The sequence below is a fragment of the Mus caroli genome, chromosome 12 (assembly GCF_900094665.2).
Source record: "Mus caroli chromosome 12, CAROLI_EIJ_v1.1, whole genome shotgun sequence".
Classification (NCBI taxonomy): domain Eukaryota; kingdom Metazoa; phylum Chordata; class Mammalia; order Rodentia; family Muridae; genus Mus; species Mus caroli.
Window position 1 is genome coordinate 21,415,378 of NC_034581.1, and position 26,936 is coordinate 21,442,313.

At 43.7% G+C, this 26,936-nt stretch overlaps 1 protein-coding gene across 7 annotated transcripts in view; it reads left to right on the plus strand.

Moving 5' to 3' along the window:
• Positions 1 to 26,936, plus strand: part of Mboat2 (membrane bound O-acyltransferase domain containing 2) — a 132,544-nt gene that overhangs the window by 34,450 nt on the left and 71,158 nt on the right. For 4 of the 7 annotated variants that reach the window (XM_029484759.1, XM_029484754.1, XM_029484755.1 and 1 more), the window contains exons 2-3: positions 12,653 to 12,798; positions 17,293 to 17,370. In XM_029484759.1, coding sequence (XP_029340619.1) covers positions 17,339 to 17,370 — 32 coding nt within the window. In that variant the 5' untranslated portion in view covers positions 12,653 to 12,798; positions 17,293 to 17,338. Of the gene's footprint in view, positions 1 to 3,222; positions 3,381 to 12,652; positions 12,799 to 15,192; positions 15,248 to 17,292; positions 17,371 to 26,936 lie in introns of those variants that run through there. The other 3 variants (XM_029484757.1, XM_029484758.1, XM_029484756.1) reach the window with 2 other exon arrangements.

Sequence of the window (26,936 nt, forward strand, 5' to 3'; positions counted from 1 at the left end):
GTATATATGTTCTGCATGCCCGTATGATTGTGTACTACAACCATGCCTGGTGCCTGAGGAAGAGTGTGGGTACTAGGAATTGAACCCATGTCTTCTGAAAGAGCAGCCAGTGCTCTTCGCCACTGAGCCATCTCTCCCCAGTCCAGCTGCTTTTAAGGTCTTTGCTTTAGCATCGATGAATTTATTGTCTGCCTGGGTCTGGTCTCCCACATCTCTGTGCTTCTCTCATGTAAAGCATGGGCCAGTCCTGGGAGAGCAGGCTCTTTCCCTAGTAAAGCCAGTGTGTGCATGTAAGGTCAGGATGGGCAATTGACAGATAATTAGGAGAGAGGAAACAGTCCTGAGAGCATGCCAAACAGACCCTTGTCCCTTGTATTCTGAACATACTTGTCTCAGTCAGGGTTTCTATTCTTGCACAAACATCATGACCAAGAAGCAAGTTGGGGAGGAAAGGGTTTATTCGGCTTACACTTCCATACTGCTGTTCATCACCAAGGAAGTCAGGACTGCAACTCAAACAGGTCAGGAAGCAGGAGCTGATGCAGGGGCCATGGAGGGATGTCCCTTATTGGCTTGCTTCCCCTGCCTTGCTCAGCCTGCTCTCTTATAGAACCAAGACTACCAGCCCAGAGATGGCACCACCCACAAGGGGCCTTTCCCCCTCGATCACTAATTGAGAAAATGCTCCACAACTGGATCTCATGGAGTAATTTCCTCAACTGAAGCTCCTTTCTCTATGATAACTCCAGCCTGTGTCAAGTTGACACGCAAAACCAGCCAGTACAATAGTCATCCATCTACTATAAGACTGAGCAATTGTTGTGGCCCATTTTGTTGTCTGCGTTCTTTCTGGCCAGTCAGCTTTTCGACGCAGGGGCAACCATGCTGAGGCATTCATGTGTCTACTGTCCCCGGATGGAGGGACTTGCTGCATGCTGACCAGCCAGTGGCACCTTTTTGTTTCCCATATCTTTTGGGTTTCTAATTCTGAAGCTTCGAATGGCAGCAACTGATAGAGTTTTATGACCACAAGAAGCACAGGAGAGAACTGTACTGTTGTGCTCTGTGCTGGATTGTGAATCTACTCCTGTGGACTGACCACTCCCACTTCTCTCAGTGAATTCCGTGTGGAGAGGAGAGGAGAGGCTGGATTGGCGTAGTGGTAAGCTAGGGTGGGGCGCAGGTGCCGCAGAGAACTTTGGGTGTGTTCAGTTTGAACTTTGTGTACAGTGGTTAATTTGTAGTCTGTTAGTATAGTCTACTTACTCTGGCAGCTCATAAAAAGGTTTCCTTGGGCTGCTTAAGAGCACTTGTTCTTGTAGAGGTCATGGGTCTAACCACGCATGACTCCAGTCCCAGGGGATCTGTTGCCTTATTCTGACCTCTTCATGCACCAGGCCTCCTTGTGGTACTCAGACTTATATGCAGGCATACTCAAGAACACATAAAATTAATACGTCTAAACAACAATTTAATTTTGTTTATTAGTGTTTCTATATATATCGTATGCATTTTGTGATAACAGGCTTGTGGGGGCACGGGATTGGGGGCTGTGACACACATACCATGGTGTGTACATGGAAATTAGACAGTGACTTTGGAGTGAGTTCGCTCCAGCCCTAGTAGTTCACTGCCATGTGTGGATTTTTATATGAGTCCTGGGAATCTTTATCATTTCAGCTTTAAAAAAGAAGTCCTCTACTTTCTGAAAGAGCATTATATATTTCCTGATAGTCTATTATGTCTATATTAATTTAAAATCTGTCTTTTCTTTTTTATCAAGGCCTGTTGACATTTATTGGCTGGATTTAAATTTAATGATTACTATGGGAGAAATTAATAACTTCATGATACTGGTTCTCCCTATCTGGGAACAGTGCCCCTTTTTGCATATTCAAGCATCCTGGACAGGAGAGGTGGCTCAGAGTTTAAGAAGAGAGAACTGGCTGTTCTCTCAGAGGACCCAGGTTCAAGTCTCAGCACCCACCGGCAGCTCAGAACTTTCTGTAACTCTAGCTCCAAGGGATCCGACATGCTCACACAAACATACATATAGGTAAAACATAAAAAATAGAAATAAATTATATATAAAAATTTTAAAGGTCTTTCTATGGCATTCAACATTTTGCTTATGTAGGCCTTTATATTTTTAAGACTTTGCTTACTTACTGTAAGGTTCTAGTTGCCATTACAGGTGGGATTTTGAGTTTCAGTATATCTTATCATTGGCTATTATCGTATGAAGACTCTCTCCTAAATTTGAAAGATCGGTGCTTGTCTAAGAGCACGTTGCTGATTAATAACAATTTGATGCCAACACCACAATGCCACCCGTTTTGCCTTCTTCCCTGTATTGATTGATAGGACCGTATAGCAATATGGAAAGCTAGAAATGTAAAAGCAAGTCTGACATTGATTTTTTTTTACCATTCTTTGGTAATTTCATACATTTATATACTATATTTAGATCAAGAAGTATGAAAGTCAGTCTGATGTGGACTTTCAAATTATTTTCTTGGAAATATTCTTTTCCTTCTTTTTGTTATTCTAGACTTATAGGCAGTTGTGAGCCATCTGACATAGCTGCTGGAGTCTGAACTCAGGTCCTCTGGAAGAGCAGCAAGCACTCTGTTGAGCCATCTCTCCAGTCCCGTTCTTATTTCTTTTTTTATATTTCCTTAGAACTTGAAAATATCTTTCTGGTGCTACTTTTATGTTTATGTGCTGTCAAAGAAGTAATAAATTACTAAGCAATATTTTATATTCCTAAAACACAGTTAGTATAGAGTTCAATTGTGACTTTAAGGAAACTCTATATTGGTATTTTACCAAACATTGTGGGCTGATTATGGTGGTGAATGCCTTTAATCCTGGCACTTTGTAGGCAGAGGCAGGTGGATCTCTCTGAGTTCAAGGCCAGAAGAGAGTTTCAGAACAGCCAGGAGGACTACATAGGACTACTATTTTCCTGTCTCCAGCAAAAATAGTGAAATATTTGAAAAGGAAATTGTTATAACAGTCCCAGAAAAACCCACTTTCCTTAGCAGGCTAGTATTTACAGACACGTGACCAGGCCAGGGAGTTTGGAAATGGTATTCCCATGGTGGCATTTGATAACTGGTCTGGCCTAGGGTGGAAAAAGATCTTGTGGTTTTCAGGTTTCTCAGAAATTCCCCTTTGGGAAATATGCTGAGGCTCAATATGTTACCTTTTCAGAAGACCACAGTCGCCGCATCCTCAAAAAAAAGAAGCCTTTGTGTTTCGTCAGTACCCACACGGAGTTTACTCATGTCCACATTTGTGCCTTGGGTTGTGGGGCCACCAAGAGGAGCCTTGTCTTGGCCAGGAAGATGTCTCAGAAGTAACCTTGAAGCTGAGTGGTAGGTCTCTGAAGGAGACTGAGAAAATCTGAGAATGTGTCACTCAAGAGCCCCAGGGGGCCTGGCAGCGAAACCCTTCCTGGTGACTGTGCTGTGGCCTCACATAGCTCTTCTTTGCGGGTTAGAGAAATGACAATGATGTCCACACAGCCCTGTTCTCTAGACGCTTGCCTGTAAGCCGCAGGGGGGTGCCGGGAGAAGCACAGGTACAGGGTATTTGCAAAAGGTGGTTTGAAAGACTGCAGGACGTGAGGCTGTGTCTGTGCAGAAGGGCAGGAGCTGAGGGAGAAGATGGTGATTCGATAGGAAGAGGCCATAGGCAGCACAGCTGCCCATAAGTCCACCAAGATGAACTTGGAAATGTTTGCATCAGGTTGGCTGATGAAGGGAAATAAGCTTCCTGCCTGTGGGAGCTGGAGGGAGGGTGACACCCCCACCCTCCCAGGGTAAACACGCATGCATGGGGACAACAGCACAGTCTTTCCCAGCACTTCTGGTTCCAAGATTTTATATGTTCAGCATGCACAGTTAACTTAAGGTGTGTGTGTACACCTAATGTAGCTAACTAGCTAACTCTCCATTCCATGACTTGTCTTGGTGGCTTAATTACACATATAAAACAACATTTTTGAGTTTATTTCTTAGGACTCAAAGCCACTTAGATATAACAGGTATAGGTTTTTCTTTTACTTTTCTTTCTTTCTGTCTGTCTTCCTTTCATTCATTCATTCATTCATCCATTCATTCATCCAGTCAGTCATAAATATAATCCCCTATAGCAAAGACTTGAGTGCCAGAGGCAGGCTGGCTGTTTACCAACTCTGGGTTTTTCTTGTCTTAGACTGTAGCCTGCACACACATTTCCTCAGCCTGCCTTGGTGGAGCTTTAGCCTGGTCTGTAAATATCAGCTACAGGGAACTGTGGTCCATCTCCAGTGATTGTCTCTCATGCTTTGATGGCTCCCTCTGGATACCTGGATGCTCCAGGGATGATGGGGCCACAGAGCAGCGGGAGCCAGGCTCTTTAAATCACAGCAAGGCAGAGCAGCCTTGGGCTGTCATGTGACCCTCTGTCTTGTGGCAGCTGTTACATACTTTTTATGTCTATTTACTATATCACCTAGTGTAACCATAACTAATACATAAATTAAAAAATACGACCAGTATCTAATGTCTCTCTCCTGTTTGTAACCTGTTCCCTCCTATCATAGATAAGCACTTAGGTAACCTCAGTGACAGTCACTTTCATATTTGCTACACTGGTGTCACTTACATGGATGTCCTCAGCCAATGTGGATTATTGCTTGCATTGTGGAATCTTTAGTGAGCTATGGTTATATGTTTATATATGTGTGTGTTCTGAGTGGGCTCAAGAGCTGTGTGGCTGCTCTCTCCCAGCAGAATATGTTGATTTCAGTGCATGGTCCTGTAACGTGCCTCTTTAAGGGACTATTCTGTTACTTCCATTGTTCTGTCAAGTGTTCCATTGGATGAATATATCACAGTATGCTTGTTCATTTTGCCATCGAAGGTTTTCTTGTTTATTTATTTATTTTTGATTCTTTTTGGATATGGCCATTATGAACAATATCGTGTTTGAACATGTTGTCTATATTTCAATCAGTGCTCATGTTCTTCTGATCAGTAGTGGAGTGGTTGGCTGCACGTGGACTGTCTTCAAGTCTATAAGAAAATGCCAAGTAGTTTTTTTTTAAGTTGATGTTGGCCTTGTGTAAGAAATCCCATTACTCAGACACTGAAGTCTATACTTAATACTACCATCCTTAAGGACTGGCTTATACAATGGGTGTGTAATAAGGTCTTATTTGGGGCTTAGCTAGTATCCACTCATAAAGATTTAAAACATGATTCTTTGTAGCTGGGCCCCGTCATTTCTGTTTGCATTTGAGGTTGAGCTGCAGCGGGTTGTGTTGGCTGGAAAGGACATTTGTTTTATAGTTAGCTGCCTGTGAGTTTTACCCAGAGAAGCCATAAAAAAATTCAGTCCCATTTCTAGCACAGTGGTAGCCAAGAGTTTCTTTAACTTTCCAGTGGGTGGTTGTGCACTATCTACCAGATGGAGCTGAGCACAGCATCCCTGAAGCTGAAGATGCTCTGTCTTTGGAGCCTGCGGAGCACTCTTAACCTTTGACCCTTAGCTGTCTGCCTCACTCCTTCCATTCTCCTTCTCCTCAGCGCAGAGACTCACAAATACTGTTCATGTGGAGGGACCGAGAATATGTATTATACAAAACATACTATTGCAAAGTGGCATTAGAACAGGGCATCCTATTGGAGTCAGTTGGCGTTTGTGATCTCCTTTGTAACAAGCATGTTCCAAACATTATTTCAGTGTGTTCTGTATACAGTTATTACTGTTCTGTTGGAACAGGATCTCATCACGTTACCCAAGCTACGGTTGAACTCCCTGGATTCAAGAAATCTTTCTGCCCCAGTCTCCTAAGTGCTGGAACTGTAGGCATACGACACTTTTTCTGGTTATAAAACTAACTGGATACTTGCATTAGAGAAATTGCTCACACTAAACCTTTGAAGTTGGTGCATATTTGCACTTAAGGCCCATCTCAATTCAGAGAGTGGCCACAGACAAGCACTCGTTGCCACACGTGGCTCTTGGCTATGAAAGTGTAGGCAGGTTAGAAATCCGTGTGCTGAGTGCCTTGTTGGTTATGCATTGGGAACACCTGGGGACCCCTCCACCTGGCCTAGTAAAATAAAGTTTAAAGCTCGAAAAGAGCAAATGCCGTCCGTCTGTTGTTCCAAAAGGATGTGACGACAGCCTGTGCTCCCTTAGCCTGTGAGGAAATGAGGAGGTTATGAATCTGTCATGTTTGCAGTCATTTTAGAGTGGGCACGTCACTCAGGAAAACTCAGATATGGATGCAGTAAGATATTCTCCTTAGAATCGGCCTGCTGGCTCTGGGAGGTCAAGGTGGTTAACATAGGAAACAGATTAACATATTAATGCCCAGTGGTTTCTCTCATTCTGCAACTTATTTTTTGATTCATCAACTATTTTCTGGTTTTTCTCTTAAAAAAGAAACCAACGCATGCATAGGTACACATCACATATTCAGGCAGTGCAGCTACTGTCCAAAGCCAAGGTGCACAAATGCTGTGGAGGAAACCACTATTAGAGAAGAACCAGAGATACAGATAAAAGGCCAGCCACAGACTGACAGATGCTGTCTGTAAAACAGCGGATTCAAATAAAGACGTCTTAGTCACAAGGAGAATTAAACCTACTAGAAAAATATGAAAAGGATATCAAGTAGAAGCTTAATGCACAACCGATCTATTAAAAATATGGCATTAAAAAAAAAGTGAGATAAAATCTCCTGTTCTCTAACTCGGCAAAAATGCGGAAGTCTGGCAGTACCAGATGTTGCCAGGCATGTGGAACGGTGGCACTCGCTGCTGAGTGGGCGCCTGTGCAGGCCCAAGCTGCTTAGGAGAGCAATTTAGTGTCTGCAGTTCAGTGGAACATGCTTACCTGCGAGTCTTCACCCACATCGTCACGCAACACAACAGTGTGCAACAGGCCAGTAAGCCAGGTGAAGTGTGTGTCTCACCAGACAACCGCCAGAAGTGAAGTGTTAGGCGTAACTAACGGCAGGAGCTCAGTCCGTTTTTACCATTTAGAAAGTCAGACATTCGCAGTGGTACAGTATAGAAAATGCATAAAGGTGTGAAAACCCAGGGGAGTACTACAGACATTTTTAGACTGGTTGGATGTCTTGTGAGGAACGGAGGGGACAGGGTTGGGAAGGAGTAGTTTGCCCAGGAGACTCCATTCCGGGCATAAGCTTGCACACACAGGGGCGTTTCAAGTCTTTCTTTGTTCCTTCTTTCATCTAATGCCTTGCTGTCTAGTTTTTCTAGACTGCAGCATATGGAATCAGAGTAGCCTATGGTTGGCAGGCTCTGGCGTAGGAGCGCCTGGTGCTCGCCTGCTGGTGGCTGAGCTGCCTCCACTAAGCCCAGTCAGATAGATATACAGAGACTCTATGGGGATGACAGTAATGTTAGCCTGTGCTCCACAGCGGGCTTGTGTCAGTAGAGGTATGTGTTTAGTGAATGCATGCGTATGCAAGACTGCTTGGCTCTTCCTCTCTAACTTGTATTTCTTACTTATAATGCATCTTGCTGATCATCTCCCATGTCAAAAAAAGACAAATGACGTATGTCTTTTTAACCACATTAAAAACATTTAATTATATCCAATTTGTGCTTTATTTTTGTGACTTGTGTGCTACATTCTTCTTCTGTGTGACTTTTTCTTTCTACTATCCTTTAAGAGTTTTTGGTATACATATTTTAATTCTTTTTTGAGACAGTCTCACTATGAAGCCCAGTCTACCCCGCTCTTGACTGTCCTCCTGTCTCACTGCCTGGGTGGCTGGTAGGAGTGTATTTTAATACAGACTGACCCTTTGTCATGTGCCTTATAGATATGCATACTTTTTTACATGGTTACTTTGTGTGTTGTTTTTGTTGCATAGGAGCTTCAAGTATTTATATAGGAAATAAATATTAAAATAAATTAAAATCCATTTTATAAATTAGCATTGCTAAATTATTATTTGGATTAGATGAGGTATATTTGTTTACATTGTTATCTAGGATGTATATTTAAGTGCTAATTTTTACATCTAGTCAGGATAAGCTAGGATTTGCGCAGTAACAAGCCTTTCCTAAGACAGGTATAAAGAGCATCATTTCTTCCATCCCTAAGACCAGTACCAAACATCATTTCCTTTCCCTCCATGGCTGGACGTGGGTTGGCACAGAAACCTTTGCTCCTCATCATTTCTGGGACATGGCAGATAAAAAGGCAGCTCTGACCATGGTTGTTCTGACCCTGAAGTAGTACACCACTCCTGCTTCCAACCTCCCTCCATAAGAGTTGGGATACAGTGTCTCACTGATGGGTTACTGAGCTCCTTACAGCTGGAGAGAAGTTTTCAGTTCCATTGGACATTGACATTTATAAAATGTCTTTGCTGTGCTGTCCAGTGTCCTTGTGTGGGTCATAATTTTCCCACAGGAGACTTTCTTTTCTGTGGTGTTGCAGTATTTTCCCACACTTATTCTTCGCCTCCTTTCCCCTGTTAAATAGTCTTAAGATCTTATATAATTTTAAAAAATGCCAATCTTTTCTTTTATAACGTCTGTGGTTTCTCTTTGGAAAAACTTATAAAATTCCTAATCACTTTTTATTTTGGGACATTAATACTTTCTTTGAATGTCCTTTAGTCAGTGTTGTCACTATTACTTGGAAGTGGGACAAGGTCCTCAAAGTTTGTCCTTTGCTGCTGATGAAGACAAGCACTTTAAAGATAACTTCTTTGGTACATCTCAAGCTGAGGCTTTTATAAGTCTTTTTCTGTGCAGCAGATAAAAAAGGCTTCTCCTGTGTGAATGAGGTTAGTGACTCAGTGCTAAACTAGCTGAGAAGGTTTCCTTCCCATCGTCCCGTGTCTTAGTTAGGGTTTCATTGCTGTGAACAGACACCATGACCAAGGCAGCTCTTATAAAGGACAACATTTAATTGAGGCTCGCTTACAGTTTTGGAGGTTCAGTCCATTATCATCATGGTGGGGAGCATGGCAGTGTATAGGTAGACTTTGGGCTGGAGGAGCCAAGAGGTCTACGTCTTAATCTGAAGGCAGCAAAAGGGGACTGACTGTCTCATGGAGAGTAGCTTGGCATATACATAGCCTCAAACCTGTCTCCATCTTGACACACTTCCTCCACAAGGCCACATCTACTCCAACAGGGTCCCACCTCCTAATAGTGCCACTTTCGCCAAGCATTCAAACACATGAGACTATGGGGGCCATACCTATTCAAACCACCACACCTGACTCCCTCCCATTTCCCACTTCCAAATGGTCAGGTCATTTGGAAGGATGTAGCGCTTCCTCTTTGTCGGCAGAGCTGGTTTCTAGAACCCCACCAGATAGGAGAATCTGGATGTTCAAGTCCCTTCCGTAAAGTGTACAGCGTCTACCATTCAGTAAACATTCTTCCATTCATTTAAATCATCCCGAGATGACCGGAAATACCTAGTAGACCACCAGTGCTGTGTGAACAGTTGCTTCCCTGGATGTTTGGGAAATAGCAAGGGAAAGTTTCTACATGCTCAATACAGATATATTTTATTCAGGTATTTTCAACTCATGGCTGGTTGAATCTGAACAGTGTGCAAGTTGCAGATAGTGTGTGTGCACGTGCATGCATGCGTGCGCTTGTGTGTATGTGTGTGTGTCTGTGGTGGCACCCATACAGAAAGGCGCAGAGGTCAGAAGACAGTGTGCAGGTGTCAGTCTTCTCCTCCCAGCATGTGAGTTCTGGGTACTAGCTCATGTGGTGTGTGCCAAGTCCTGCTGTGCCACCTCATTCACCCCTCCTAGGACACAGGGTCATATTGGAAAGGAGGGAGAATGGGCCAGAGAGAGGCAGGAAAGGCAAAAGAAAAGAGAGCAGTAGAAATACAGACAAACCAACCCCGCAGAGCACATAGACCAAGATGGCCTAATTCTGTTTTACAGAGAAAGATAGATGGCAACTTTAGGCTTTAATAGTTTTAGAATACATTTAAGCGCCATCAAGAGAGCTAGCTCCCCAAATGTCCCTCGACTTCCAGTGCATATTGTAGTGCACACACACGCACATACATACATATACAGAGAAAGAGAGAGAATAATATTTAAAAAGTAAAAGAAGAAAATAAAATACTTTTATTCTGAACTTTCCTTTTAGAAGAAAGCATATATAAAAGTTGACCTGTACTAAGCCAAATATACATCAACTTTCTCCCCCCTCCCCCTCCCCCTCCCTCCACCCTCCTCCCTCTCCCTCCTCTCCCCCTCTCCCTCTCTTCCTTCCTTTCTTTTTCTCTTTCTCTTTCTCTCTCTCTCTCTCTCCCTCTCGCTCTCTTTTTCTCTTTCTTTCTCTTTTTCTTTTTCTTTTTTTAGACAAGAGCTCATTGTGTAGCCAAGCTGGCCTCAGACGACTCCCAGTCCTTCTCCCTTAGGAGTGCTGGTCTTACTGTTGTGTGCCCCTGCACCAGGTGCCACATCAAATGCCTTGGGTCATGTCTGGCATCTCTGTAAAGCAGCTTTATGTCTGCTGAGTGAGAAGGGATGGCCACACATTTAGAAGATATAGCACATTTCCCCACAAGCTGCTTGTCCCTATTGGTCTTGACGTTGTCATCTTCCACAATGACTCTTGACTTCTCTCACGCTCTCATGGCTTAGCCAATCCTGACATCGGTTGCTCCAATTGGTCCACATGACCCCAACTGTCTTAGTAAGACCAGGTTCTCTTGGCCTTGGGGACTGTAAAGCAGCCTTATATATGGTCTCTACACACACCTTGATCTGTGCCTTCCAAGGCAGAGGTGTATGTGTGTGTGTGTTTGTGTGTGTGTCTGTGTGTTACAATGCCTTCTTTATTAAAACATCTCCAGTCTTTTGTATTTAATAGTTAAGTGCCTAAACATTATGCATAGTGGCCATGCCAGGCTCCCCCATGCCCTACAGGTACCCATTTGCCCTTACTTTTTTTTTTTTTCCCTCAGTCTGCTCTTTCCGTTATTGGCCAGCACAGGCTCTCATTCTTCAGGGTTAGAGGACTCTGTACTAGACATTCTTTTAAAAAAAATACAGTCTTGTGTGTCAAAAATTGTGACTGTGGGCAGCAAGGGCTGTCCTCCCTGTCCTCAGTGTGAAAGTGCATGTGTTAAGGATAGGTGATCACAAAGTCTCTGAAATCTCATCTTACAGTGCTTCTGTCACAATCACAATTCCCTTTATGCTATGTGACTATGTGAAGTCCGGGCATGAGCCATGGGGAGGAAAATGCTCCTCGGGTGACAGTATTCCGTGGTGTTGGGGACTACTGGCCCTTGCCTACCTTTGTCACCTACTTTTGACATTCACCGTTCAAGCTTGTTCTAAACCTATTTCCTGTACAACTTCTAAAAGGCTCTCTAATGTCTGCCAATGTTCCCGTGTGCCCGCTTGCTTTTTCTGTTAGATCCTAGTTACTCTGGGATAGGGCTAAGCCCTTATGCTTCCAGATTGCTTGTGTTTTGCCTGTTGTAAACGATCTATAGATTTCTTGCATAATTAAGGGATATTTGGGAGAGAGGATTGGAGTACTTGAAAGTTTTTAAAGTCTAAGAAGCATGTGGATAGATAGATGTTAGTATTTATCGTCAAGTACGTTTTTCTAATGTTTTGGCTAATTTTCAGAAACATAGTTAAAACTCTCTAGGAGAAGCAAGGGCTAGAACCTGTCAGAAAGACGTTTGTCTTGCACTTAGTTTCAGAGGGCAGCGGTCTCTCAGACACAGACAGCAATGCTGGCTGCTCTTCTCACAAGCCAAGGCAAGAACCTACTTGTCTGTGACTGCAGGAAGAGGATGTTTTATATACAGGCTCTAAGAAATATTTTCTTGCGCAGTTCATCAGAATGAGTTTCGGGAATCATGTAGCTTCCCTTAAGCCTTTACGTTCCACAAGAGACCCTTGTTCTCATGCTGTTGGTAGGGAGAGAGCAGCCTCAGGCTTGCCTCTGCATGTGAGGAGCTTGGCTCTGAGCATTGTGGGGTGTTTAATGGTAGCCCTGCTAGACCGGGGAACCTGAGTGATACTCGCCCAACACACCTCCAGAGCTCTGTGTCTGACCTGCTGTCGTCACCCTTGCCACTCCCCTAGCTCAGGCACAGTAGTGATGCTTAGACCCCAGAAGCCCCAGTGTGCTCCCACTTCCACAGACAGTCCTGTGTCCCCATCTCATCAACTTCTGGAAACTCAGGGGAGCAGAACCCTGCCCTGAGCATTGTGGGAAACTTGGAGCTTTTCTATCAGTTGTGAAGACCTGAGTGAGCTGAATAGTTTTTTCTGTCCCTTCACCATAGAGTGCCCGTGCTTTCCATCCCAGTGTCCTCACCGTTGGCGCTTGCCTTCCAGGTGGCCTGCCACACATGACCTCACCTTGGCACGCCTGTCTCCTACCAGATGCAGTGCAGGAAGTGGATACTGACCCATCCCCCAAACTTAAAGCTCCTCCTTAGGAAACCGCACCATTTATTGGATTGATTTTTTTTTTGTTGTTGTTGTTGTTTTGTTTTGTAAACCAAAAGAATATTAACTGTGATTTTTTTTGTCCTTAGAATTTAAATGTAACATTGAAGTTCCAGTCTATTGCTAACACAGAATTTTAATTTTTCTTTACAGGTCAACTTTGTAGTGTGCCAGCTCTTTGCCTTGTTAGCAGCCGTTTGGTTTCGAACTTATCTACACTCAAGCAAAACTAGCTCTTTTATCAGACACGTAGTTGCTACCCTTTTGGGCCTTTATCTTGCATTTTTTTGCTTTGGATGGTAAGTAATTATTTTGATCATGTTTAAATGAATGCTGTTAGGTATGTTTGAGAGTTGAGTATGTAGAGAAATACCTTATATAGGGGTTTGTTCGGAAATGTACTTACAAAGTTTTCTCTCCAGGCTATCTTTCAAAATCTTCTAGTCAAGAATCGATGGATTGGGAGTTGGGTCTCTTGATTTTTGTCTTAGAGAAGAATTACTTTTTATAATTTATGAACAGGGGCATGAGAAGGATTTATAAAGACATCGATTGTTAAGTGGTTCTTTTCACTCGTCTTGCAAATATTTTATGCTAGGACAACCAATAAATTACTATGTTGTTTGTTCCTTTGGGTTTTCTCTGTGCCGTTGGCTCTGACAAGTCTGGGAAAGCTCGTTTGACTAACTCCTTCCTGTACCATTAGTACAGGAGGCTTTTGTTTGTTCTTAGTGGAGAAAAAGTTTCTCTCTCTTTCTCTCTCTCTCTCTCTCTCTCTCTCTCTCTCTCTCTCTCTGTGTGTGTGTGTGTGTGTGTGTGTTAGGCCCAGCCTGCCTCACTGGCTTAGCCTGAGTGCTTACACTTCAAACCACTGCCAGTGCTGCTGCTTGGCTCCTGTGGTGTGTCTGACAGAGGAAAGCAGGGCAGGAAGGGGCTCAGTCACCTTTGGCAAGCCCTTCTGTGTGGAAGGGCTTCTTGGTGACTTGAAACATTCCCTCCTGGATGGGCAAGCTCAAGCGCTCACCGTTCACAGGTGGGGACTCTGGGCTTGCTCTTCTGAAGGCACCTGTCTGAGCCCAGAAGGCAGTGACTGAGTCCAGTGTGTGCTCACTTGATCTGTGTGTGTGGTTTCCATGGCAGCCTGGATGGCTGGGGCCCCTCCTAGGCTAATGCTTGCTTGTCTTCAGGTGTTTGTGTATTCTCCTAGCAAGGACTGCAGTAGGACTTTATGAAAAATCAACTAAGAATAATTTATCCATGCCTATCATAAATCAATCAACTGAGCATAATTTATCCCATCTCTACCCTATTATTGCCCTTGGCTGGCTCTCTACTAGGTTATGTTACTGGACTGCCTATGGTGGGCGTATGAAGTGCTGGGACTTTGCCATTGTCTTAAGACCCAACTAGATGGTCCTTTTTACTTTTCGGATGACATCAAGTTTATGTGATCACAGTTTTCTCAGGTTTCTGCTTTGACTTGGGGGAGCTAGTGTGTTTTTAAAGCATCACACGACTTTTCCAGCACAGACTAACGTGATGGACTGTAACACGCTCATTACCCAGCTTCAATAGTTACTAACCTCCCGCCCTTATTTTATCTTTTCTCCACATCCTAGAGCATCTTGAAGTGTATCTCGGTGTGTGCATTCACTCATCGATAGCTAAGCATTTCATATGGGGTAGCATGTTTTCCTGAGGCTCGGAGGCATTGCTAGCTCAGGTTGCTCTAGGAAACTCTTTTCGCTTTGTGCTCTGGAAAAGCAGATGTGCACCTTGGGCAGGGGAAGGTGGGGGTGGGGCAGGGTGAGCGAGTCTCTCTGCAGTCCTTTGCTGAGGACTCTCACTGTGTTAAATCTTTACCTGATAACACAGCATCGTAGTTACCAGGCTTTAACTGAAGGTTAACCAGTCAAGTCTCAAGTTACATACGGTGATGAGATACTTACTTATTTGGGTTCTTTATTCTTAAGAGAGAATTTTAAATAATTCTTCGGTTAAGAGGGAGCGATTGCTAGCTGGAATTACTTAATGGTGAATATTATGGTTTATTTGCATTTGTAAGTGCATATATTTTTTTTTTTTACAGCTTGCCTTTGGAGGACACATTTGCTCCATAAATATAATTGCCCCCTTCCCCTTTTTTCTTAGTGCCTACAAGCTTCTTATAACAATTATTATTCACTTAAATATCTTTGATAAGACTATACTGTATTAGTTGACCTGTGAGGTGGCTCAGTGGGTAAAGGTGATTGCCGCCAAGCCTGTTCTCCTGAGTTTGATCCCTGGGACCCACATGGTTCTGTGCAGAAACGAACCCTGCATGTTGTCCTCTGACTTCCACAGGACCATAGACAAAACATGTGCACAGGCAACAACAACAAACAAATGTAATCAAAACTGCCCAGGAAAGTACAGGGTAGTGAAAGCTTAGATTGTGAAGCCAGTCAGACCTGGATGGAGTATTGGTGCTCAGTGATTGGCAAATGCTGTCTTTGGGCACCCTAATAATCTCCTTAGCTTTATTTGTCTGTAAAATGGAACCAGAGATTAATCACTGAGGCCTGGAGCACCCTAGAGGAGCACCAGACAGTGCTGGTTAGCATGAGCAGGGACTGGTCTGTTACGCGGTGAGTGTTCCTTATCTGAAACTCCTGGGATCAGAACTGTCTGACTTTGGAATATTTATATAGGCTTTCCTGGTTGAAGGTCTCTGATACACAAACCTGCATTCTGGGATGCTCCAAAGTAAGAAACTTTTTTTTTTTTTTTTTGAGTAAATTTGTGTATTAGGGAGGCTCAAACTGTATTACCGTTATCCAGTCAGCGTCAAGATGGGCATTTCTCTGTCCCATCTCTTTGTTACCGTTTGTTTCCGATAGTATGGAATTAGCTCCTCCAACACCTCCCATGTGTTACTTCATAATCCCGGAAACCTGACATGGCTAGAGCTTGCTTTCTGTGCACGAGGTACTGATGAGGCGAAGCTCAGTGAGGGGCAGCGTGAGGAATCTCCCCAGTGTGATAACTGGGTAGAGCCGGGACCTGCTGCCATTTGTGCAGTCCACAAAACAGATGAGTTCAGTTGCTAAGCCTGACCTACCACAGCAGCAAAGGCTAGCATGGTGGGTAGTTGCCTAAATGTTACACCCAACAGGCAGCTAAACGTATCAGAAGCAGGAGCCTGAAGACCGTCAAGGCGCGAGAGCGATGTTTGAGAAGTAAAACTGTTGACTTCAAAGTCTTCCTGTCCCAAGAAAATTTATGCAGAAAAGGGAATACTTTTTTCAGTAATCCTCAGACGTGCTGCTCCGCCCTTTAAGAATTAAAGTCCTTCAAAGAGCATAACAGTCTCTGGCGACTTTCCTAAAGGTCTGCAGGTGGACTGCTGATGTTGATAAAGAAGATGATATTTCACTATTTTAAAGTTTCCTTCTATTTTCATTTATGCTTATATATGCTCTCCTGTCTCCTCATAGCCCTCTGATTGTAGCAACACTGCAGGTCATAGCTGTTTTCTGGAGGCATGTATGTGGTGTGTATACCCGTGTATGGGTGGAGTGTGTGGTTATAGAGATGCAAACTGGCCTTGCCTGTACAGTGGGTAAAGGGCCTATCTTCTACAGACCTGTCTTGGGATCTACTTTTTATTTGTAACTTATCTATAGAAATGTGTAAGCATTTTTCCATATTCTTGTTATTGATAGTCTATGATAAAGCAATTTTAGTCATGTGTTAAGACCCTTATTAAAATTTTGTACATAACAATTGCACAGATTTATTGTAAATCATGGCATCAAAAAGGGAAGTTAAAGAAGGGCAAGTGTGGGCTGGTGAGATGGCTCAGTGGGTAAGAGCACCCGACTGCTCTTCCGAAGGTCCAGAGTTCAAATCCCAGCAACCACATGGTGGCTCACAACCATCCATAATGAGATCTGACTCCCTTTTCTGGAGTGTGTGAGGACAGCTACAGTGTACTTACATATAATAAATAAATAAATAAAACATAAGAAGGGCAAGTGTGTATGTGTGTGTGTGTGTGTGTGTGTGCACACACACATATGCACAAGCACATGTGTGTGCGCTCAGGAATGGTTTGGGTTGGGTTTAGTCCTAGAGGTCCATATCATATTTTGCCTGAAATTTATGAAGTGACTATATAAAATAGTTTTGCCATTAAAATACTTGATTCCTGTATTGAGACATTAGAAAGGCCTGCCATGCAAGCCAGGACGTTCTACAAACACATCATAGTAACTTACTGTATTTTTAGAAGGAAGCTCATTAGATTCGAGCCACTGTGCTGTGAGAATAGATCTGGGTGTTTTTAGCAACTTGTTTTGTGAATGGTACTTAAGAAGGTCAGCACAAACCCGAGATGCTGCTCTTGGGGAAGTTGGGAAATAGGAGTTCTGCCAGAACTTTTCTGAAAGCTGTGTTTATTACTCCTTTTAAAGTTACTGTTCCTTGACTTATGAAGAAGGCGGCAGTCCTTGATACAAATGGCCCCACACTGCTTTCCTGTGGTTAGGTTCTGTGGAGTGCTGAGGCATTGAGCTGGGCTTCTGGGGCTCGGTTTTATTTATCTAGCTCCTTTGGCCTGAGGTGGGGGGCACCTTGTCCAGGGTGTTTGAAGAGTGTCCTTTGGGCTTTGGGTTTAAGGTTTTTGTTTTTTGTTTTTGTTTTGTTTTTGTTTGTTTGGGAAATGTTCTAGGTTACACATGTACTTTCCCATCTGTAGCGTTTGAACGTGATGTTTGTGGCTGCTTCTAACACATTCTTACTTTTTATAGGTATGCCTTACACTTTCTTGTACAAAGTGGGATTTCCTACTGCATCATGATCATAGCAGGAGTGGAGAGCATGCACCAGTGAGTATTGACTGCATTCATATAGAAAAATACCTTTCACCTGAATAGAGCCTGATCAAAAGTAGTAACAGAGTCACATTTATTACACAACAGTACTCCAGAAGGGTGATGATTTCTCAAGGAAGCAACACAGTATAAAATCTTGGTGTGTGTCCCTCTCCTGTCTATGCAAGTCAGCGCTGACATTTAAGGATGGGCGGTTCTTTGATGTGAAGGACTTGCAGTGTGGGATGTTCAGCAGTACCCCTGGCTCCTACCCATTAGATACTAGGAGAACTCTGAGCTGTGACAAAAAGCAGATACACCCTTGAGGGCGGGATTGTTCCTGTTTAGCACAATTGGCATAGTGTACAGGTGATTAGCAGTAGAGAACAGAACTAAAGTAGTAGATGGAGATTTAGAAGGTAAATTTAGGACTGAGTAACCAGAGGGAACTCTGGGAAGGAGGCAAGGAAATAATGTCCCTGTTCCTGGCTTGAACACTGAAGTAGTAGAAGCAGTTGCCCAAAGTAGGGATTCTGAAAGTAGAGACCATATTGAGGGGTAACCAGACCTCCCAAAACTGTGTTTGGTGTGCAGTAAACATTTAATGAGTATTTACTGAGTCAGTGAATGTAGACTTAAGCAGCTGTGAGATGCTTAGCAGCAGCTGAATAGCTAGATAGCTGGGCTAGACATGTCATGTAAGAGGCGCTTGAGAAACCCAAGGACAGGGTCCGCCTGCAAACCCTGCTAGTGACATTTGGCATATGGTGTATGTGACTGGATTTCTGAGTTCCTAGAACACATGGCTCCAGGAGTTTTGCATAAGAAATCAGAATCTCGGCACTTGATTAGTACTTCCCTAAATCTAATTTTATTTTGTGTCTTCCGTGGTTGCCTTGATTGGTCAGTCCTCCAGCTGTAAGATGCTGTCGATTGATTAGTCAGGCTCTCTAGCACAGGAGCTATAGGGTATAGTATACAAGAGGCGTTAGTAGAGAGGCTTACACAGCCTGCCGCTGGGTAGTCCCTCAGTGGCCGTCGGAGTTCTTCAGTGGCACACTGAAGAGCCAGAGAAGCATTCTCTGTTCAGGTAGAGGGAGGCCCGAGAACAGAAGTGAGCAATGATGTAGCTCTAGCCTAAGGCTTAAGGACTGGAGGGCTCCCTGACAGCCATAGGTGTGAATCTACACTGACTCTCTGGAGTACTGACACTCTGGGCAGCAGCAACAGACCACCCACTCAGGAAGGTCTGAGGACGAAGACGCCCTCTACATTTTTCTTTTGGAAAACTGGCAAGCTTGTTGGATGGTGCCGCCCTCATTTAGGGCAGGTCCCTTCTGACTTGCCGTCCCACAGGCCAGTTTTTGGAAATGCCCTGACAGATGTACCTAGAAATGTGCTCTGTGAATCTCCTGGGTGTCCCTCAACTCAATTAAATTGACAAGATTAACCTTCACAGCTGTGAGCTTCCTTTCCTTCCACACCCCGTGCTGGCCTTCCTGCTCCTTCTGTAGATGTGTGCTTTTAATTTGGATAAGAGGAAAAAGAACATTTTGATAGTGTTGTATCATTATAACTCTATTTTAAATGTTTAAAAAGATTATTTTTATTTATGTGTACGTGTGAGTGCCTACTTGTCTGAATGTGTATCACATGTATGCAGTGCCTTCAGGGTTCAGAAGAGGGTGTTGGATCCTGTAGAACTGGAGTTATAGCCATGTGGGTGCTGGGAACCCAACCTAGATCCTCTGTAAGAGCAAGTACTCCACTGAGCCATCTCTCCAGTCCCTACACACCCGTGCAAAGCCTTGGACAGATAGCAGGTTCAGGGTGATACTTCATAACTGATGAAAAATAAAGTTGTGTTTCTGACCTGGGTGGTAGGAGGAAAAAGAAGATGAAATTGCTGGGAACGGAGGACTAGGCTGCTGGGAATCGGGATGGGCTTTTGTGTTGGAATGGTAGGCAGTTCATAGCTTTAAAAAAAAAAAAAGTTATGCCTTGTCCTGAAAGGCAGGAGTTGTCTGTGCAGTCAGTGTCTTAACACTTCAGGCATGTACTGTACAGGGTGGCAGCTGCTAACTGCATGTAGCCCCGTAAGTTTGTGTGGCTGTTTATTTATTGGTTTTTCAAGATAGGCTTTCTCGGTGTAGCACTGGCTGTCCTGGAACTCTGTAGATCAGGCTGCCCTCGAACTCAGTGACCCCTCTGCCTCAGCCTCCTTCCTGACTGCTGGGATTAAAGGTGTGTGTTTGCATGACCAGCTCCAGCTCTGTGAGTTTAAATTTATGAACATGTAAAATGCATTCTTAACCCACCTTTATCCAACACTGAAGCTGAGGCATGAGGTCTTTACATTTGAGGTCCTCAAAACAAAAAACAAAAGACACTAAAATACCCAAATAATAATACAAACAATAATAATAATAAAATAAGTATCAATTCAGTCTGATGGGGTCAGACCTAAACACGTATACATATGAGCAACAATAAATAGATTCAGTAGGGTGTATGTATGTATATCTGTGTGTGTGTGTGTGTGTGTGTGTGTGTGTGTGTAAGTGTGTAACAATAATACTTATGGAAGAAGAGGTCGTGAATTTGAGAGGGAGCATAGTTGGAGAGGGAGGAGTGGAAAGGATGCAAACATTCTTCATGTATGGGCCTCTCACAAAATAATTGTAATAATAAGAGTCAGTCCTTGGATTGTAGCAGCTGCATTTCAGGTGCTTGGGAGCTGTGTGTCTGTCATGTTCAGCGATGGTTTTGGCCAGTGCACGTAGAGAGCATTTCTATCATTGCGACAGTTCTGGATAGCGCTGTGTGGTGGTGTGCAGCTCTGTAGGATGAGTAGTGCTGCCCTCTGCCCTCTACAGTAACTTTTGGGGGAGAAGATGCTACTTGTCCGTGCATTCTTGTGGGCACTGGAACTCGGTGCTGGGTCTGTCACTGCTGATGGAGTTAGCGGGAGGCCTGGCCTTTTGAGTTGTCAGTATTAAAAACAAACAGTAGGAGGATAAATCATTAGAAAGATGTGTATTTTGGTCTCCTTTTTTGTTGCTTCTATTTCAGTTCACGCACACAGGACTTTATCTTTTCGATTTTGTTTTCTTCTTGCTAACATGTATTCCTTCTTTTTAGTGTAGTTTTGCATGATATAAATAGATTCAGTAGGGTGTGTATATATGTGTATGTTTGTGTATCTATGTGTGTGTAACAATATTAAATATTTATTTGAAGGACCAGAGTTTAAATCCTTAACAATGGAAGCTTTGTACTTTTCTGAGTGTGTAACACTTGTGATTTTTATGAGGTACTCATTATATAAGCGTTCCACTTTATGTAACATTACCATGTGTCAGTTAAATATTTTTTTTTATTTTTTTGAGACAGGGTTTCTCTGTGTAGCCCTAGCTGTCCTGGAACTCTGTAGACCAGGCTGGCCTCGAACTCAGAAATCCGCCTGCCTCTGCCTCTCAAGTGCTGGGATTAAAGGCATGTGCTACCACTGCCCGGCTGTCAGTTAAAATATTTTAATGTACTATAAACTTGATTTCTATAGCTTCCTTTTAAAAACACTCATATACTGTATCATTCAGATCCATATCTAGATATTTATCATTAGAACCTAAGAGATGGATCAAAACCCATTAACTAAGAGTGCTTGTTCTAATCATGTGTGCCAGTCCTTGTAAGACAGAGGCAGGTGGATCTCTGTGAGTTGGAGCCCTGTCTGGTCTACAGAGGGAGTTCCAGATCAGCCAAGACTCTGTCTCAAAAACAAAACAAAACAAAACAAAACAAACAAACAAAACAAAACAGCACTTGCTTTTGCAAAGGACTGGGATTCAGTTCACATTACCCACATGGTGGCTCATAACCACCTGTAACTCCACTTCCAGGGGATCCCATGACCTTTTCTGACCTTGGGCACCAGATATGCACTTGATGCACAGACATACATGCAGGCGAAACATTAGTATGCGTGAAGACATCTAAAAACACAGAACAAAAAAAAAAACTTTTCTGGAATCCAGTGGTTTTTTTTTCGATAGTATTTTTATGTAGGCTTTGGAGTTGGGGTGGGGGGTGTTGGTTAGGTGACTTTTGGGAGGGGTTAGGGTGAGTTGTGGGGGAGGGGTTGGGTGAGTTGTGCTGTAGGGGAGGGGCTAGGTAACAGGCACTCAGGAGAGGGTTTAGAAGCAGAGCAGCCGGTCTCTATTACTAGTGGGTCTAGGCTGCTATGACAAAATGCCAGATGCTGGTGACTGATAAAACAGCAGAAACTTATTTCTTGAAATTCTGGAGGTTGGACAGTCTAAGGTCAAGTGCAGCAGACTTTGTGTGTCTGCCTAGAAATGCTTCCTGGTTCATATTCAGCTCTCTTCTACCTATGACCTGAGGTCAAAAGTGCAATAGTGCGTGCTCTTGCTCTCCTCTGTGAGGTCTTGTTTAAAACCTGTGTATAAGGCTCCTGTATGACATTATCGCACGCAGAGCCCCACCTCCAAATATCCTCATGTAGACATTAGGTGTCAACACCGGCTCTTGGACACTAACATTTTAGATCACTATGAACTAAGATAGTAATTCTTCCTAATTAATATCAGGAGATCTGGGCTTTTGCTGGATTTAGCCAACATTTTCCAAAGTAGGATTTGGCAAGCTGTCTCTGCAATAGACCATGTGGTGAACTTTAGGGTTTGAGAGTCATAAAGCCTTTCTCACAACTATCAGACACTCTGTTCTTAGGATGTAGAAGCAATGGGAGTGTGCTGAGCTCCAGTAAAGCCGTATTTACAAAGACAGAACTGGGCTAGATTCAGCCAAACCATTTAATAAGGAAAGTCTTGTCACAGGTTGTGGTATAGTACCTGGGAGATGGTTCTCAGTAAGTGTCTGCTGAATGAATGAATGAATGAATGAATGAGTGAGTGAGTAGATAGTGGACTAGTATGTTTTCTGCTTGGTAGCAGATCCTGTCCTCCTGACCTCCTAGTCTTGCTCCAGCCATAGCCTCTGCCTCCTGTAGAGACTCATGGCTACATGTTGGCCCCGCCCTGCAGGATTCTTGCAGAGCCTCTGCTTGTCCTCTGCCTCCAGCCCACCCAGGAGCAGAGCTGCCTCCTTGATTGCACTCAGGACCATCTGCTGCTAGGTGTATTTATGTCTCCTCCTCTTTCCCAGAAAGAGAACAGGGCTGGGGGTGAGGAAAAGGATGCTGGAGCCACTTCACCTGGGTCATGGAAGATGGAAGGAAGAGATCGGGGCTTCAGCACACTCATGTGGGTTTAGGAAGGCTTTTTTCCCTACAGAAGGAAACACAGCATGGTTGGATTCCATGGTATTGTGATATACTTTTCAATAGTGCTTAATAAGCTTTTGTGAATGGGTGTGCGAACCAGAACACCCTTCTTGTTCTACTTTAAAAAAAAAAAATCTGTGCTGAAAAATTTGCTTTCAGCTTCATGAAGACAGTCTCAAAGCTTTGAAAACAATAGAAGAGAATGGCTATTATCTTAATATAAACTGCAGAAAGGTAGACCGTGGAAGGGTATTGGTCCCGAGAAGTTAGAATGTTTTCCTTGTAAGTTGGTGATTGTGAACAAAACCAATGACCCAGAGAGTAAAATGTGAGAAGTGTGAGCGCATTTGGAGAGAAGGGGCAAGCATGTGAGGCTCCGTGCTGTGGGAGATGCCTTCGAGAGCTACCCTGTACTGCTGGGACCCCAGTATCTTACAGAAGCAGCTAAGGGAGAATGTATTTTGCCTCACAGATTTGGTAGGTTTTAGGTCATCATGATGAGGCAGGTTCCTGGTAGTAGGAGCGTGTGACAGACAGAGTATTCCCATCAAAGCAGGCCAGCAAGCTGCAGGGTTGAGCCCAGAAACAGGATTACAACCTCAGAGTCCTGCCTTTTGTGACCTGCTTCCGGAAGGCAGGCTCCACCCCCTAAAGGTTCCACAGCCTCCCAAACTATACCTCTGAGGAATAGGTGCTAACAACACGAACCCAGGGGGACGTTCGGATTCAAACCATAGACGGTCCTGAAACCGAGGTGCCTACCCGTGTGGCTAGCCTTCATTACTGTCCTGCAGTTTCCAGAAGCTAAGAGAGAATCCCTTTCCTTAGTGGGTGGTAAAAATCCAGCAGCAGACTAAGACACAGAAAAGGTCAAAGTCAAACTCTGACCTCCAGCAGTTGACCTCGATGGTAGATTGTCCAGCAGTTGACCTCGATGGTAGATTGTCCAGCAGTTGACCTCGATGGTAGATTGTATGGATGTTGGGTTTGGAGCTGTACTGTGTGGGATTGAATTCCAGCTCTACCAAATTTTCACCAACTTTGGGATTAGACCTTTCAGGGCCTTGGATGAATTCGGCGTCTCAGCTGAGGGGTACTGTGTCATAGATGTGCCATACATATACTGGGTATCTGGGTATGCTTTAATTAGAGAAAAGGATATGAACACCAGGAAGCAGCATTTAAACTTGTAGATGACATGCTTTCAGAGGCCACCTTCAGTTACAGAGTTTGGCTGGGTCTTTTTCTGGGGTCCACTGGTGTCATGACTGAGAGCCCTGTTCCCCCCAACCTCTGTATTATTCTCTAATATTCACCACCGTGAGCTACAGTTCACTTTGGGGTTCCCCAGAGTTGAACTCTTTTGTAGAAGACTTTGCATTCCTCTTGTGCTTGAGCATATAGATAAAGCCCATTAAGGAAATGGTCTGTTACATTCTGTTCTGCTGACCGGACTTTTATAGCGCTTGGTTTTGAATGTACTTTGTCTGGGTTGGGTACTGGTTCCTAGTGTTTACCTATGAGGCTTCTAGGCAGTGTTAGGCAGTGTGGAGCCTCTCCTGCTCAAGGCCCCAAGTGCTTGCTTGGTGGGGTCAGGTGCCTGCCGTGCAGTGGAGTGCTCTCGGCCCAGCTGTTTGCTCTCCCTGGGGCTCCCCATAGAGCACGGCTGGCAAGGAGGGGTGGTGCTGAGGGAGAGAGGCAATTTTAGCTGATAGGGCCGATATCGCAAGGTCGGGTAGTCCCAGGGTCCATTGCTATTGAGACACTTAAGTGTGGGTTCCTAGATAAAGAATGTTATCTGAATTATGCTAACCGCGCTCACACTGAGTGGTGATCCTCCAGCTGCCATCTGGTAGGCAGAAGCCTCCAGCCATTTGAAAATGTGTCCTCGTGAAGCTAATTAGCAGTGGTTAGTGGCTCAGCAGTAACTCTGTGGGGAAAACATTAACTTCTCTGAGGGTAATCCTGGGATCCTGTGAGAGACAATAACATGTGGCGGGAAGGGAAGTGGACCTCACTTCTATTTTCCTTAGCGTTCTCTGTGGACCATATTCAAGAGCCTTTTGCTGTTCTAAGGAAAGTGCAGGCTCTCTGGGGATAGCTGGCGCTGACTAAATGCTGTGTTTCAGTAGGAACTCCAGGTACCTCTCCAGTGGGTTTTCTTTTTCTTTTTTATACTTCCCTATTCGTAGGTCATGTTGCCACAGTTGCTATATATCAGGCATTGTGCCAAGCTCAGCCACTGTCACCCACTAGTGACACCCTTCATGTGGGTGTGGCTTACCCATTCCACCAAGGTAACTTTCTGGTCTTGAAAATAATAATCATATATTACTTACAAATGAGGTAGTTCTAATAACTAAAGTGTGACTACTGCTTGTTAATGAAGTATAAAGATTAATCTTTGGGCTTTGAGTATATCCAGAAACTAATAGTACCTTTGTCCCAAGAGTCTCTAATTCATGTCTGAATATTGGAAAAAAAAAAAAAAAAAGGCTCCTGCAAGCATTGTGATGGATGGATGGATGATGACAGTGAAGTCTGTTATTTGTTTTGATGCAGTGCAGTTTGTATAAGACTGGTGTTTTATGTCAACCTCATCTAAGCTATTCTCATTGAGAGGAGGGAGCCTCAATTGAGAAAATGCCTTCATAAGACCCAGCTCTAGGACATTTTCCTTAATTAGTGATTGACGGAGAGGGCACAGCCCATTGTGGGTGGTGTCATCTCTGGGCTGCTGGTCCTGGGTGCTATAAGAAAGCAGGCTGAGCAAGCCAGTGAGCAGTGACCCTCTGTGGCCTCTGCATCAGCACCTGCCTCCAGGTCCCTGCCCTCCTTAAGTGCCTGTCTTGACTTCCTTTGATGAAGAACAATGCCTGGAAGCATAAACCCAATAAACCCTTTCCTTCCTTGCTGCTGGTCATGGTGTTGATCACAACAGTAGAAAAGGTTTTCAAGGAAAGTAAGTGTGGATGCTGGGTTATTATTTTCTTTTGAGTTTTAGGTAAGGACTGCAGTTGTATTGGAAGGCTGTGGTTACTAGATGCCTACTAGATGCCTACGAGATAACTCCGCCCCTTGTGGTGTGGTACATCTTGTCTACCTCTGACAGGTGCACTTTCTGCACGCCTGGCTTAAAGAAACTTTTTATTTAAACAAAAAGGTTTTTCTTTGCTTACCAGCTAGCATAAACTTCCAGATACATGTTTTGAAAGAAAAACAGAGCCGGGCGTGGTGGCGCACGCCTTTAATCTTGGGAGGCAGAGGCAGGTGAATTTCTGAGTTCAAGGCCAGCCTGGTCTACAGAGTGAGTTCCAGGACAGCCAGGGCTACACAGAGNAACCCTGTCTCAAAAAACCAAAAAAAAAAAAAAAAAAAAAAAAAAAAAAAAAAAGAAAGAAAACCAGATACCATCGAGATACTGTGTGTGACATTTTTTGATATCAGATTCCTGAGAATGCAGCATCTGGGGTGTCTTCGAAAAAGATTTAATCTTTAACTAAGTCCTTGAATAGCAGTGATCTCCACAGTTTATTCAAAACTGTCCAGAAGTTTTGAAATGCTTTGCTCGATTAGTAAATTTGTAATAAATATAGATTTGGTAAACATACCAGAACTATAATTTTAAAACAAATCTGTGTAGGAAAAAAAATAGTGACTTTTTATTATTGCCAGCTTATTCCACCCTCCATATTTAAATGCTCGTGAAAGGAAGGGTGAAACATGACAGAAAGTATTTAATGACCTAAAAACCTGCCTGGCACTTAGGTGAAGGGGTATTAGAAATGTGAGCATCCACTTCCCATGATGAAAGCCCAGCAGTTGTTTAAATAGAGCCCTGCCGGAGGTGGGGTGGCTTATCTTTTCCTGACCTTGACCTTTGCCCAAGGTTGCAGCCTGAGCTGCTCCTTCTGTAGAAAGGAGATAGCAGAAGTCCAGGCTGGATCTGGCCCTTCTGCCTTTCTGAGTTTTCTGTAATCTTGTCCCTTATTCATATGCTGGAAACAGTTTCCTTTTGCAGCACCAAAGATGAGAAGCTGCTACTAGACTGTAGAATATAAGGTCCACCTGCTGTATAGCTCTCCGAGACATTAGAGCTCTAAAGTACACAGAAAGTTTAAATCACATGCTCTTTCTTTGTAGCTACTTACATTGTAAAGCAGAAAATGTCAGTTCTGCAGAACTATTGTGACTGAGTTACTCCCTGGTAGGCTTAAGTGTTTCAAGGGTTCTGGTTTTCCTTGGTAAATTGGAGGAGGCATGAGGAATGATTGAC